Genomic DNA, 15,042 nt, shown 5'->3' with positions numbered 1-15,042 from the left:
AAGCTTTAGGGCACCAAAGCTTTAGGCACCACTGTTGGGGGCTCCAAGCTCCCTTCCAGTTTTGCACTTGACTGACAGGAGACAGGCCAGCTGGCATTGGTCCCATCAGCAGGTTATGTTTGCCCCCACCATGCTGAGAATCAACCTCCATCTGCAAAATTCCGCGATGGGGAGAGCACAGGGAGCCCTAGTAGAACTTTAGGATGACGTCTAATAAGATCAGAATAGCTGGCGATAACGGATGTTATTAACAGGGATGCCTCGCAAGGGGAGACCCTGCTATCCCCTCGGAACAAGCCTGTGAAAACTTAGGGGAGATATGTGACATTACAAAGCACCTAAGATGGATATCGAACCCCAATGATCTCTGACCCTGTGCATCTAATACTCACACTGTCCTACCAAAGGTAAATGGTTAGAGAGCAGGCACAATGTATTTGGAGTTTTAAACATGAAACTATTCAATGACAGCGTAAAATTTGTGAACTTCTGTGACTTTCTGTGAAGCAATATGAGAACTGCCAATTAAAGTGCCAAGAGGACCGATCTTCCAGATTAAAATACTCAGAGGAAGGCCTCCCCGGACACACGAGTCAGCAGGCCCACGTCCTCCTCCTCCCAGCGTGGCCCACATGGGGTCCTGTCCCCTCACCTTTGGGCTCACTGATGCTGCTCAATGGTTTACTGGCGAACTCTTTAATCTGCAAAAGAAAACAATGTTCTATTGACTCCTGCCTGCGACTCAACAGGAACCGATGGGATAATGGCTTCGGTTGTTAGTAAGTTAACTTTCTGCTAAATCACCCAGAGTCACGGGTCACAGGCATCTTACAGCACAGAGGCAAGCCTCATAAATAGAAGCAGGATGTTTGGATGTGGCTGCTTCTGATCTACCTTCAAGCTTACACTGAATTCTAACTGAATAAATCTGCTGTCTGTTACTTTCAAATACCTTTCTAAATTTTTTATTTCAATGTCCAAGTCATTGAAAGGGGGGAAATAGCGCAGCTCCACAACTTCCAAGTGGTCTAAGCTAAAACCCATGCTCTCTGATAAACGGCGATGCCTACAGAAGTCGATGCCAGACATACCTGCTGCCTCTGAGTGACGATCAGCTCGTTCTGCTCCTGGAGCTTCTGGCCTAGCTCTTCTATCCTTTTCTTATAGAAAACATTACTCGTATTGAGATCGTCTATCATCGAAGTTCGAAGTTTCTCTATGTGGGACAGGAGCTGCAAAAGAATTGAGGCCTCCATCTGCAAGCTACATGCAGTTGCCTTCTCCTTGCCACACTTTGTGTTTGTTTTTTGCTTTCTTGAGACAGGGTCTCACTATGTAGTTCAGGGTGTGGCCTTGAACTCACTACGTTTCCGAGACTGGCCGCAGTTCATGGTGATCCTCCTGCCCAGCTTCCCGAGTGCTAGAATTACAGGCACGAGCTACCACCGCAGCTCTGAAGAGTCTGTGTACACGCCTTGACGTCCCTGAGAGCCTTATGCTGTCTGTATACAGCATTCACTGGATAAACCTTCAGTCTCCCAGTGTCAAAGCCATGGTCCTATGAGGTGCTTCACCCTTTCCCAAGGAGCTCATGGCCCAAGGCAGAGAAAACTATCTGAGCACTCATCCAAGTGCAAGGCCAGCCTGGGCTACACCGTGAGTTCAGTGGTACCCTAACTACACAGTAAGACCTGTCTCATTTTTTTAAAAAAGTAAAAAGAATAAGAAAAGTTTCCAGAAATATTTCCTGAGAAAAAATGAGGCAGGGGATTTGCAGTTGAGGAACAGATGGAAAAAGAGTAAAGGAGGAAGGAATGGAGGAAGGGAAGAAGAGATGAAGAACAGGCAGGGGTCCTTCTTTAGAGACTTAATGTCAGGGAAGATCACACACTGGACCAAAAGATTGCAAGAATTTTCCAGCAATTTAGGGAAAGGCTTTTTAAGCAATTTCAGTGGTTGCTTAAATGGAGGGGAGCAAGGGCAAGTTTGGTAATTAGGGCGAGTTATCCCAAGCCTAACCTGGACAGTGTGCGTGCAGATCAAACAGAGGGACCAGCAGTATCTCTATCAGCTGTGAGGATGGAAGAGATTCCAGGCAGCATCTCCTGATATGGTTTTGTTGTTTGTTTTCTCTGCAGGACTGGAGACTGAACCCAAGTAGTTTGTACTAAGCTATACCTACCCCCAGCCTTTTTCACTTTTTTCTGACAGGACCTCACCGAGTCACCCAAGCTGTGCTTTACCTGGTGATCCCCCTGCCTCAGCCTCCCTGACTGTTGGGATTACAGGTGTGCAACACCATGTCCAGCCCCTAGTTTTTTAATCAACACGTTTTGTGCTAGACGCTGTGCTCATTATCACTTAGTCTTGCTTAATCCCCATCAAGCACTAAATCCCCATCCAGACAGCGAAAGAACCCAGCCCACATGCAGGTCCTCGGAGAGAGGGGCAAAGCCCAGACTTGGACTCCCGTGTCTGGCTTCAAGGTCAACACTGTGAGTCCACACCTGTCCAGGTGCTCTCTGCTGCAATGTGCTAGACCAACACTGAGCTGAACCACGCCAGAAAGTGTTCTGTGTGAGGCCTGAAAACACCCTCTCATGTCCTCAGGGATCCTAGGAATCCCCCAGAGAAGACACTGCCAAGGACTTCTAACTACACTCACACAGACCCTGGGAAGAGCACGCCCAAAAGTGGCCTGGAAACGCTGAACTAGGAAAGCAAGCAGCATGTCTGGACTCCGGGTGGAGGCATAGGGACTTGGAGCTGATCTACAGTTTTAGTTTTCCCAGTTCCCAAGAAGCACGAGGCCAGAAGCAAAACACAAACAAGAGATGATATCATATCGGAACTGTAATTATGGGACTAAAAAGGTGATAGTCAGATACTATCTCTAAAGGCTGGTGGCCCTGAGCCCACTGTTCCGTGATTTACCATTTCACACTGAAGCTTCCTGCCCCCCAACTCCAGCCCATGGCCGCCCACCTTCTCTTCATGGCCGGACTACTCCACAACCTCCCACGCTCTCAGACCTCTCCTGCCAGGGCGAGAGGGCATGCCACCACTTATCTGTGACTCCCTTTGAACTACCAGTTTAAAAAGAGAAAACAAGACGGCCAAGAACCCAGGTAAAGCAATAAAAAGTTGGCAAAGATAACTTCTCCTGAACAGGGAAACACAATGTGTGCATTGTGGGAAGAGTAGGCACCAATCATGTGGAATAATTATAGTCAGATCTCAGGCAGAGATTACTGAACCCCTCTGTTAGAGCTTAAGAGAGGAGGGGGGAGGAATAAGAGAGGGAGGAGGAGGGGGAGGAGGAAGAGGAGGGGAGGTGAGCAATTTCTACACAGCCAAACCAACAGACGAGGGAGCAGCGCAGCCTGGCGGCACATGTGGCCACCCACCTCCCTGGCTGGGGACAGGGAAGGTCTCGCCTTCGTCTGTGTCACCAATGATCGGCCTTTCTCCATCACAACTGCAGAAACAACTTTTGCGCTAGTCCAGCCAGAAGGTCAGATGTCTAGCTGCCACCCAGGGGCATTCAAAAAGCTCCAAATGAGGGCCAGCGACATGTCAGGCACAGTAGTGGGTGCTGGGACTGTAAAGAGTGCAGTAGATGCAGCTCTTCATTCGCAAAGGAATGAGATGGACCATGAGCAAGGAGACAAACTGCAGCAGCAAGCAGAGCTACATTGGAGAAGCAATGAGAGTAAGAGAGGGAAGGGCTGTCTCACCAGATGCGGTGACAGAGGGGACCTGAGGTGGGGGCCCAGGAGCATGGGACTGGCAGGATCCTAACAGGGCCCTTGAGGTGCCTCCTGCAGTGTGCAGGCACTACACGAACCCTGCTCCTTGGCCCGGATGAAACTTGCCATCTCTGAACTAAGGAAAAGGAAGACTCTCAGGCGGGCCTTTCTTCTTCCCTGAGCCCTTTTTAAAAGTTCCAAGCCTTTTCTTCCTTTTTGATCTTTATTTATTTGGTAGAGTCTTACTATGCAGGTCAGACTCAGAGCAATCCTGTGTCAGCCTCCCCAGTGCTGGGATTACAGGCGTGTACTAGCACGCTTGGCTTTAGTGGCCCCCCACGGAGTGCCCAGGGTTCAGGGGCTGGCATGGCATGTGGGCCTGGGGATAGGACTTGGAGCTGATCTACAGTTTTAGTTTTCCCAGTTCCCGAGAAGCACGAGGCCAGAAGTAAAACACAAACAAGAGATGGTATCATATCAGAACTGTAATTATGAGACTAAAAAAGTGATAGTAGACCGCTGAGCTATCTCTCTCACCCTCCAAGCCTTTTCTAAAAGGTAGAATGAAAGCAGAAGACATTCTCCAGCTGGCCTTCAAGAAACCACCAACCACTGAGAAACAGTGGAGAGAGAGAGCGGCAGCTTCTAGGAGCTGAGTGTCTCAGCCCAACATGTGCTGCCAAACCTCCAGAGCATAGCTCGGCCCACACTTGGCATATGGCTTATGAGTCCTGACAGAAGGACCTCAGGACCCTGAGTCCAGACTACTCTATGGAAATGGTGAGAAGACAAATACAGATCGATTTAAGTCACTAAATTTGTGGTAATTTGCCACAAAGAATACAAAACAAATTTGGAGGTGAAGGAAGGAACTGGCAATGTGAAGAACAAAAAAAGTCAATATTTGTTCTAAAAAAAGTTAGGGAGTACCAAGGAGATAGGTCAGTGGCTTAAGAGCCTGCCTAGCAAGCACAAGGACTTGGGTTCAATCCCAGCATGCCGTGCTAGTCCCAGAATCCTGGGCGCGCAGTGCCTGCCACCAAAACCGGGTGTGGTGGCACACGCCTGTAATCCCAGCAATGGGGAGGCTGTGAGAGGAGGATCATTCCAAGTCTGAGCTGCATACCAAGACCCTGTGCCAAATAAATAAAGTCAGAGGCTGGGGAGATAGCTCAGTGGCACAAGCGCCTGCCTGGTTAAGTGCACGGTTGTGAGTTCAATTCCTGGTACCAAAGCCATTATAGGTAGGAAGTATGTTCAGAGAGAGAGAAAAGGGATGAAGCTACAGAGGCCAGCCAAGTAGCCAGATCATTTTACCCACTCTGTGAACAGTGGGTTAAGAAAGGGGAAGGTTAGAACAGGAGACTAATTTGGGGGCTCCTTTAGAAATAATGGGGGCTCAGTGAATTGTAGGAGCAATGAAAATGTACAGAAGACTCAGGACAGGAGGTTCTGGCAGGACCTGCCAATGACCTGGAACAGAGGACTGAGGGAGAGATGAAATCAAGCCATTCATCTGGGCGGACTGCGGTGTCAAGTACCCTATCTGGGAACAAATCAAAGAATTGTATGTTATCCTGGTCACATCTGAGAAGCTCTCAGAGGCAAGTCCAAAGCTGGTTACCTGGTCTTGCGCTCACAAGATGAGCCCTTCAGCCTGAAGAAATACGCAGTGCAAGGCCCACATGCCATCTGCCCCAGGCGGCACGCTCTCTTCCACCCCTAGGCCACGTGCGTGTCATTCCTCATGACTCCCATCACATCGCATCCTCAGTTCTCCCATTGTGCTGCAATCCCACAGCAGAGCTCCAGAGCAGGGACTGTTTCCTTGCTCTTCTTAGCCATATAAAGGGTAGCGCACAGGGGGGCACAGAAAATACCGCCTACCCTGAATCACTGCCTTCGTGATAGCGCTTGCAGCCTATATAGACGACTGCGTGTGTGTGTGCACACGCGCATGCATGTGCTTGTATAATAAACATTATAAATTATTTAGATGAGTAAATGGTATTACGAATGGAATGGAAGGAAACTCATATGTCTTATTTTCTTCTCTAGAAGTGGTGCAATTTTAAGGATGGATTACTATCATGGACTACTATTTACCTGTCCCACTGAGGTTCCACTAGAACATTCTGCAAGTGTTTGGCGCTATGTTTCCTTCATGGTTTTGCTTCAGTTTGTCTTTAGTATTATTCAATCTCTTTTTTCTTTCTTGATTTTTATATCTTTCTCAGTGTTTGTCTTACTTTTTTATTTTTTAAACAGGGTCTCACTGTATGTAGCCCAGGCTGGCCTTGAACTCACTACATAGTCGAGGCTGGCCTCAACCTGGCAGTGATGCTCCTGCCTTGGTTTCCCAAAGGCTGAGATCACAGGCATGCACCACCATGCCCAGCCAGTTTGTCTTACTTAAGAGGAATCCAAGCTAATTAATGTTCATCAATCATTTTGTGGTGGGGCTGGGAGATAGCTCAGTGGTCTCAGTGCCTGCTTGGTAAGCACAAAGACCCGGGTTCAAACCCTAAGACCACATGCACCGCAGGCGTGGTGGCGCACCCCTGTAATGCCAGCACTGGGGAGCTGGAGACAAGAGAATCACTACAAGGCTGAACTGCACAGTGAGATGCTGTACCAAATGAATAAATAAATAAAAGATTAGAAATATTTTTTAAAAAATCATTTTATGGTCATCAATACATGCATCAGGCTATTACACATGTATCAATTATATGACCTGTCATATACTCTGCTTAGTACTATGCTAAGTACTTCTTTTCAGAATGAAGCCTACAATCCCAGCACTTGGAGGTTGAGGAGGATCTCAACTTCAAGCCCAGCCTGAGCAACTGAGATTGTTTCAAAATAAAAATAAGATCCTGGGTTCAATCCTATGTAGAACACTAAAAGAAACAGAGATGGAGAGAGACAAGGAGGGAGGGAGAGAGGGAGGGAGGGAGGGACGGATAGAGAGAAAGGAGAAAAAAGGAAAGAAGGAAAGGAAAGAAAAGGAAAGGAAAGGAAAGGAGAATCTGTAGGAAATGTGTAGGAGAGCCTGGGAATATAGCTCAGTGATGAAAGCCCCTAGCTAGCAAGCACAAGGTCCTGAGTTCGATTTCTGGTAAGAAAGAAAGAAAGGTTCAGGAAGAGGAAATATTTTTCTCCATTAGGAAAGATTTACAAGGGACATAAAAGGGATAAAAGAGACTAGGTATGGCGCGCACACCTGTAATCCCAGCACTTGGGAGGCTGTAAACAGAAGGATAAGTAGGAGTCTGATCTATGCAATGAGATCCTGTACACCCTGTCCTAAATACAAAAAAAAAAAGGATAAAAGACAATTCCAAGTGAAAAGATGAGCAAGCTTTCTTATTTTAAAATCTTCTCAACCTCATGTACTTTAGATTTTCTGGGCCTTGGTGAGAGCTCAGGGTCTAAGCAACTGCCTAGCAAGCACAAGAACCTGGGTTTGATCTCTGGTACCACACGTCATGCCAGCCCTGAGCTATGCTGACCACCAAAACCAGGCATGGTGAGGCATGCCTGTAATTCCAGCATTGGGGAAGCTGAGACAGGATCACTACCAGTCTGAGCAGCAGAATGAGACCCTGTACCACATAAATAAGTGTAAAAATTTAAGAAACAGATTTTTTGCACAAGGGGAAATATATTTTAATATGGAAATTTCTGACCTATGCAGGTGAAAGAGCATCAATGTTCTAAGTAAATTTTATTTTCTGTTTTGTTTTTTCGTTCTTATACAGGGTCTCACGACACAGGTTGGATTTGTAGTGATCCTCCTGTTTTCAGCCTCCCCAGCACTGGGAGTACAGGCGTGCACCACCACACCTGGACTTGGTTGCTGGCTCAGTGAGCTTGGGAGTGGGGCTGGCACAGCATGTGGAACCAGGAATCGAACCCTGGTCTCTGCACTTGCCTAAGCAGGCACTTAGTCTGCTGAGCTATCTAGAGGCCCAGTAAATTTTATGTTCATTAAACTGATTTTAATGTAAATGGTCTTCACTTTTATTTATATTACATCTTTGAAGTAGAAAAAAAAATCAGAAATTTAGGGCTGGTGAGATGGCTCAGTGGTCTAAAGCACCTACTTAGAACAAACTAAGCTAAGCAAAGCACAGGGACCGCGGTTCAATCCCCAGCACCACATGCCAGCCAGCCCCGCCCCCTGGTGGGCTGAACTGGCCACACACACACAAAATAGATAAATAAATAAATTAATTAAAAAAAAAAGAAATTTATTCAGCAATGAAGAAGTGATCCAACAACTCTCAGACATTCATAGATCATGAGGCCATTAAAAATCATGACTTTGAACATTGTAAAACACAGAAAAATGTTTATGATCCAGTAATTGAAAAATATAAATTATGCAAGACTATATTTGTGTATATATGGAGGTCTATACTTATAGAAATGCAACATTTATAGCCAATGAAAAGTGAAAAAAATAGTAGTAATTGTCTTTGGTGTTATTTATGAGTAATTTTAATTTTGTTACCAATTTTTCCACCAGAGTTAAGTAGACAAATACTACCACTAAGATAAAGAAAGAAATTCTTTTAGAAAGTGACTCCCTTGGGGCTAGGAGGAAGCTCAGAGACGCAGTGCTTGCTTCCCACACTCACGGTTCGTGGCCCAGGCCCCCAAAAGACCCCCTTAGAGTGCTGCTCTCTGTCTTACCCGACCCTTCTCTTTCTTGTGCTCCTGATGAAGAGCTTGAACTCGAGCTGTCCACTTGCTTTCCTATGAGAGAACAGAACGAGTGATGTGCTTTCAACCGTCACTGAAAACCTCAGTGGGTACCTGGGAAACCCAACAAATAGGTACGCATTTAGAGCAATATATATAAATATTATATTATAATATGTATTGTAATATATTATATTATTTCTGTATATCTATATATGCCTTACATATATCTGAAAATGTTTGCTTCTGAGTCTACTATAAGGCAAGATAAGCAAAGAGTCTATTACGGAGCTCGCAGTAACTATTTCGGGCTCTGGGGTCGGACCACCCCGGCAGCGCTATGGGTTGTGGAGAACAACCACAGAGTAAGCGCACGGGTGTGGCTATGCTCCCTGGTACCAGTACTCATATGCAAAAATGGTGCTAGCTGGCCACTCTCAGGGCCAGGAGAAAACATCAAGGATTTTGGGTTCATGTGTTTTGAATGGATGGCGCTGCTCACAGGTAAAAAACAAGAAACTGAGAGGACCTTGGGCATTCCTGGCCCTTCAGTTCAGGGGACACATGGGGCTCCAGCTCACCGGAGCAGGTGTCAGTAGTTCAGGCCCTGCCTCCTCGCGCTCCACCTGGCACCAGGCGCCTGGCCTGGCAGCCACCTGCAGGCTGGGAGAAGAGGAACAGAAGGCCTCGTACAGGAGAAAGTATGCCAGCTAGGGGTTCTGTACTGTGTCTCGTGAAACAGGGGTCACCAAAGGATTTTAGACAGGACAGTGCCGTAGGTGGCCTGGCTACACTAGAGAAGGCAGACTGAGGGAGGGAGGCAGGACACAAGCCTGAAGTGTGAAGCAATAGGCCAAGTCTCAAAGATGTATTTAACCTTTTCTTAAGAGACACAAGCTTTTTTTTTCATGCTGAATTTATAAACTCTAATATCTATTTGTTCCCTGGTTTTAAAAAACTGCTTCCGGGACTAGATAGATAGCTCAATGGCATTAAGTGCCTGCCTGGCAAGGACAAGGTCCCAAGTTCGATCCCTGGTACCAGTACTCATGCTATACTGGACTGTGAACCTTGGGCACGCAGTGCCAGTCCCAGAACCAGGCATGGTGGTGCACAACTGTAATCCCAGCACTGGGGAGGCCAAGACAGGAGGATCACTACAAGTCTGAACTGCATAGTGAGACCCTGTTTAAAAAAAAATTAAAAAGAAAAAATTACTTCTCAAAACCACTATAACCAAAACAGCCATGAAAAGATTGTGCCACTTGAGGCTCACTTTCAAATCATTGTAATTATGTTTAAATAATATAAACCATCATCAGCTGAATAATGCAATGGTACAATTCAACTCTAAAAATTAGCAGGTTCCTCAGTGGGCCTTTTTATGGCTTCTGAAAGTGAGGTCTACACCTGCAACATGAAAATCAAGTAATAACGTCAACTGCTTATTAACACCAGTTTTCATGCTGACCCTGTCAGGGAAAAGCTGGAACAATTTTGCCTCCTGTTTTGTATCATATACATTAGCCAACAGCAAGCATTTAATGAACACCTACTACAAATTGGGCCTTTGTCAGCCGACCAAAAAATAAGAGTCACCTTCATGGTGATGGAATGAGAAACTCATTTTGTGCAGCTGACATTTACTTGAGTGACTTCGCTGAGGCCGACCAGGGACCTCGCGGTTCCTGCCGTGCCACACACCTGGCTGTCGAGCAGCTGCAGCACGTTCTGGAAATCCTGTGGATTCGGGCGGTCTTCTTTAAACTCCTGGGCGTCTTTCAACGTGCCTATGTTGGACTTGATCTGCATATTGGACTTCTGGATTTCTGACAACTGCTGCAAAACAAAATGCAAAGCCCCTGGTACAAATACTGTACTCGTATAAGCCTGGAACACTGCTTACCCCCAGGGAGTACGAAGCGGGCTATGAATCTGACTGCGCTCCTGGGTGCATCTTACACTTCTCCCACTGCCCCTTTGCTGTAACAGCAGTGGGGTTATAATTCCCCAGTGTTCACGCATGGGATGCTCAAAAAAAAAGAAAAAAGAAAGAATTAACCTTCAGTAAAGAAAAGTGCTCTGAGTAACATTAGCTCAGCGAGGTGACCAGGGCCCATACCAACAGAGGTGAATCTTGGAGACAGTGCGCACCCACTGTAATATGCGCTGAAGGTGGCACTTTATCACTGAGCTCTTCCTGCCCAAATCCTATAAGCCTGAAGTCATCATGAGAAAGCATCTGGTAAGTCTCAATAACCAGGATTAGAATTTATCTGGTAAAACCGGCCAATATGTCATCAAATTGTTAAAGCCAGCAAAAACAACAGAAGCCTACGGAGATGGACGGCTCAGTGTGACAGGGGCACTGGACAGTGTTGGGATGGAGGAGGGACATCAGCTCAAAACAAAGAGCTTAGAGAAGGACCTTAGGGGGCTGGGGAGATGGCTCTGTAGAATAAGCACTTCCCTGGCAAGTGCAAGGGCCTAAGTTTGATCCCCAGTTCCACCAAAAAAAAAAAAGGACTTTAGGATTCTTTCAAAGAGAGCGTTTTTGTTTCTGTAACTTATTAACCCCTAGAGGGAGCTCCAGGATCGTTCCATGAGTTCCCTCCTTTTCTGCAACCAAGACTTAAGAGAAAGGGCACAGACTGGCTCAGGGGAAGGTCCTGCCCTGCAGGTCGCATCTGTGTCTGCTACCCATGCTTTGGCCAGGGCAGTGTGGACGAGGGCTGCTCCCCTGGGGGTCAGGGGCTCCCTTAGCCAGATCCCACATGCTATGGACTCATTCTTCTCACCAGACAGAGCAAGGGTGACAGATGAGCTTGGCAGGAGTTCTGGTCCCTTCTTTCTGGGCCATACTCCTTCCCCTCCCACACTGTGGTTGGGCCAGCCTCTCCAGCCATCACAGGACGGGGCTTTTGATTTAAAGAAGTGTAAAGCTAACCAGGTAAGAAAAGAGGAACTGGCTTCTTTGGCAATCAAATGCACCAACAGGGTTTAGTACTAGGGTTTGGGGTCAAGCTCTTAATCTCAACGAAACCATTTCCTCTAGCTTGTTCTATCTACTGGGTGCCTGGAGCTCCTCAGGACTCTCAGGGAGGTGTCTGCCTCAGGGCCAGTGAAGATCCTTTTTCAGGCCACAATGCCATTCTAATACCATGTCTCGAGGTAACAGAAGGGGACAAGGAGATAGCTCAGTAGAGTAAGTGCTCGCCTGGCAAGCACAGGGGCTTGAGTTCAATCCCTGGTTCCATCAAAAAAAAGAGATGACAAAAGAGAGGTCTCCCTACAAGAACTGCCAGCTTCAATACTTACATATTCTAATGCTGAATTCTTGGAGGTTAATTCTTTAAACTCTTTCATAAACATCTCCTTGACTTTTTCCATTTCATCAACTAGTTTCTCCTTTTCTTCTTCTTTCCACTTATCAAATAACTTCAGAAAGTCTTCCTCTTTTGTTTTCTGCATTTCGTATTCCTGAAATTATTTTCACAGGCAGCTTTACTACACAGCTGGCATGTAGCAAACAGGCAAGATTTACGGTAAGTGATCACAGCTTTGCCTCAAACCTACTAGCTTCCAATGCTCCTTGTACTCAGGCTCAGAACACGTCCTGGACAGGCAGGTCTGTGTGCAGTGATTCTTCCAAGTCAAAGGCGGCAACCCTGTGTCTTCATATTTCTTAAAATACCTACACAGAGACCCAAGGCCTCCAGCTGTGTTGTGAACTTGCGCAGAAAACACACAGGAAAGTGTAAAATACAGATGTACTCTTCTCTACCTTTGATTTCGTATTAGCCCATGTGTGCAGCACAAAATGATTCCACTCTTTGTGCGGAACGGGCCTGTGTACATCACACATCTGAACTCTGTTTTCATTCCCTCCCCCTCTTTTCTCTCCCTGCTTCTTCCATCTCTTGGTCCCCTTCCCATTTGCGAAAGATTGTTCCCCATACTTCCCACTATCTTTCATTTTCCTCTTTATTTATACTTTGGGTCTCCCATAAAGAGAAAACATGTGATATTGAACTTGTGTGTCTGATTTGTTTAACTTACATTATGGTCTCAAGTCATTCCCTACAAATGACTCAAGTATCCTTCTTTATGACAGCATAGTACTTCTCCATATATATAAATACCACATTTGTTTTATCCATTCATTTGCTAATAGCCATATATGCCACTTCCAAGATTTAGCTGTCATGAATTACACTTCTCTGAGCATACATGTGTCACTGTATTATGATGCCTTCAGCTCTTTTGGGAAAAGAATTTCGTGACACTACATCAATTTGGGTAGAGAAACCCTCCCAAATATAAATTCAAATTCATATAAACTGTATTGGATTTCTTGATGAGCTTCAGTTTTTAACCTACACTGGGGACCTGAACATAATCACGCAATTAGACCTAACAGACACACACAGAACACTGCAGCCAACAATGGCAAGTACACATTGTTCTTCAGTACACACGGCACATTCACCAGGAGATACCATATGTTAAATCATAAGATGTTTCTTAAATTTAAAAAGACCGAATTCATGAAAAGACTCCTCCTCTCCAATCACAACAGAATTAAGCCAGAAAGCAGCAAGAGAAAGAAAACTACAATTAACAAATATGTGGAAATTCAACAAATATTCTTAAATAATCAACAGATCAGAGAAAAATGTCACTAGGCAAATTAGAAACTGCTTTGAGATAAGTGAAAGTTAAAGCGCACAATCTCAGCCAGGTGTGGTGGTGCACACCTGTAATCTGAGCACTCAGGAAGTTGAGGCAGGAGGAGTTGAGCAAGTTGGAGGCCAGGCAGGGCCCCATAGTGAGTTCAAGGCCAGCCTAAACTACAAGGTAAGCCCCTGTCTCAATAAAAAAATAAATAAGCAATCCCACAGGGGGGAAAATGCACGAAATACAAAAACACTTAAGATACATTTCTTTTTTATTTATTATTATTATTTTTCTTTTTTAAGTTTACATACTTGGTGTGCAGCTTGGACACACAGTGATCCCCCTGTTTCAGCCTCCCCAGTGCTGGAATTACAGGCATGCACCACCACACCCAGTTTCGGTCGCTGGTTCAGTAGGCCCGGGGTGGGGCTGGCCCAGAATGTGGTACCAGGGATCAAACCCTGGTTCTTGTGCTTGCCACATCAGTGCTGAGAAGTACTTTGTATATATAAAAGCTTATACTTAAAAAGAAAATCTGAAATCCATAACCTAAATTTAACCCTAAGAAATGAGAAATAGATGAGTAGGTTAAACCCCAAACCAGTGGAAGGAAAGAAACAATGATGTTTAGAACAAAATAAACAAAACAGAGAACAGAAAAACAATTCAGAGAAATGATGAGAACACAAGTTGCATCTTTGAAAATACCCACGAAATTGGTAAGCCTATGATTTAGCTAAGAAACCAAAGTGGGGACATCACTACTGAGCTCAGAGACATTAAAAGGACTATAAGAGGATTCAATGAATAACTGTACTGCAATAAATACAAAATGTAAATGAAGTGGAAGAATTCTGAAAAATACACAAATTACCAAAAGTAATACAAGATGAAAAAGAAAATTTCAATAGACTTAGAACAAGAGAGTGAATTAGTAATCAACAACCTCCTTTCTGGTCAAGAGCCAGACAGTCTTTAGTGCTGATTCTACCAACTAGTTAAAGACAAATTGCAAGCTCAGGGACCGGGTTCGATCTCGGGTACTGCATGCCTTGCCAGCCCCATCCTCAGGTGCACTGAGCCTGCCACTGAATCTGGGCATAGTGGCCCATGCCTGTAATCCCAGCACTGCAGAGACTGAAAACAGGAGGATCACTGTGAGTCTAAGCTGTATAGTGAGACCCTGTACAAAATACATAAATAAAATTTAAAAAATAAAATAAAATTTGTTTATTTTAAAAAAACCAAATTGATACCAATCCTACTCAAACTTTCAAAAAGAATGAGGAAGAGGAGGAGGAGGGAGATGAGAAAGAGGAGAATGAGGAGTAGGAAGAGAAAGAAAAGAAGAAAACATTTCCTAAAAGATCCTCTCAGGTCTATATTATCCTGATCCCAAAGGCAACCGAAGACACCACAGGAAAAGACAACCACATGCCAATAACCTATGAAAACATGCAAAAATTCTCAACGGAATATTAGCAAAGCAAATATAAAAGCATGATGAAAGGATTATACACTAGGCTGGCTGTGGTGGTGCGCGCCTGAAGTCCCATCCCTTAAGAAGCTGAGGCAAGAGGATCTGCTCTAATTCAGGACCAGCCTAGGCTACACATGAGTTCCAGGTCAACCTGAACTATAAAGCGAGGCCCTGTCACAAACAAACAAAAAACAAACTATATACCACTGGCAAGGGTTATGTACCACAGATGAGTAAGGCTGGGCAAGGGTTATGTACCACAGATGAGTGAGGCTGGGCAAGGGTTATGTACCGGAGGAGAGTGAGGCTGGGCAAGCGTTACGTACCGGAGAAGAGGCTGGGCAAGCGTTATGTACCGGAGAAGAGTGAGGCTGGGCAAGGGTTATGTACCGGAGAAGAGTGAGGCTGGGCAAGGGTTATGTACCG

The 15,042-nt window shown here is 45.4% G+C and overlaps 1 protein-coding gene across 5 annotated transcripts in view; it reads right to left on the bottom strand.

The window, feature by feature from the left end:
* Dzip1 (DAZ interacting zinc finger protein 1) overlaps window positions 1-15,042 on the bottom strand; it is a 63,237-nt gene that overhangs the window by 28,274 nt on the left and 19,921 nt on the right. For 4 of the 5 annotated variants that reach the window (XM_023709658.1, XM_023709654.1, XM_023709656.1 and 1 more), the window contains exons 8-12: window positions 11,778-11,939; window positions 10,164-10,298; window positions 8,451-8,513; window positions 1,092-1,232; window positions 653-701 (exon numbers count right to left, since the gene is read on the bottom strand). In XM_023709658.1, the coding sequence (XP_023565426.1) occupies window positions 653-701; window positions 1,092-1,232; window positions 8,451-8,513; window positions 10,164-10,298; window positions 11,778-11,939 (550 nt within the window). The remainder of the gene's footprint in view (window positions 1-652; window positions 702-1,091; window positions 1,233-8,450; window positions 8,514-10,163; window positions 10,299-11,777; window positions 11,940-15,042) is intronic. The other variant, XM_023709657.1, reaches the window with a different exon arrangement.

Source organism: Octodon degus, unplaced genomic scaffold (genome assembly GCF_000260255.1).
Source record: "Octodon degus isolate 3935 unplaced genomic scaffold, OctDeg1.0 scaffold00013, whole genome shotgun sequence".
Taxonomy (NCBI): domain Eukaryota; kingdom Metazoa; phylum Chordata; class Mammalia; order Rodentia; family Octodontidae; genus Octodon; species Octodon degus.
Note: the sequence above shows the minus strand (reverse complement) of the source record. Positions and strands in the feature narration are given on the sequence as shown.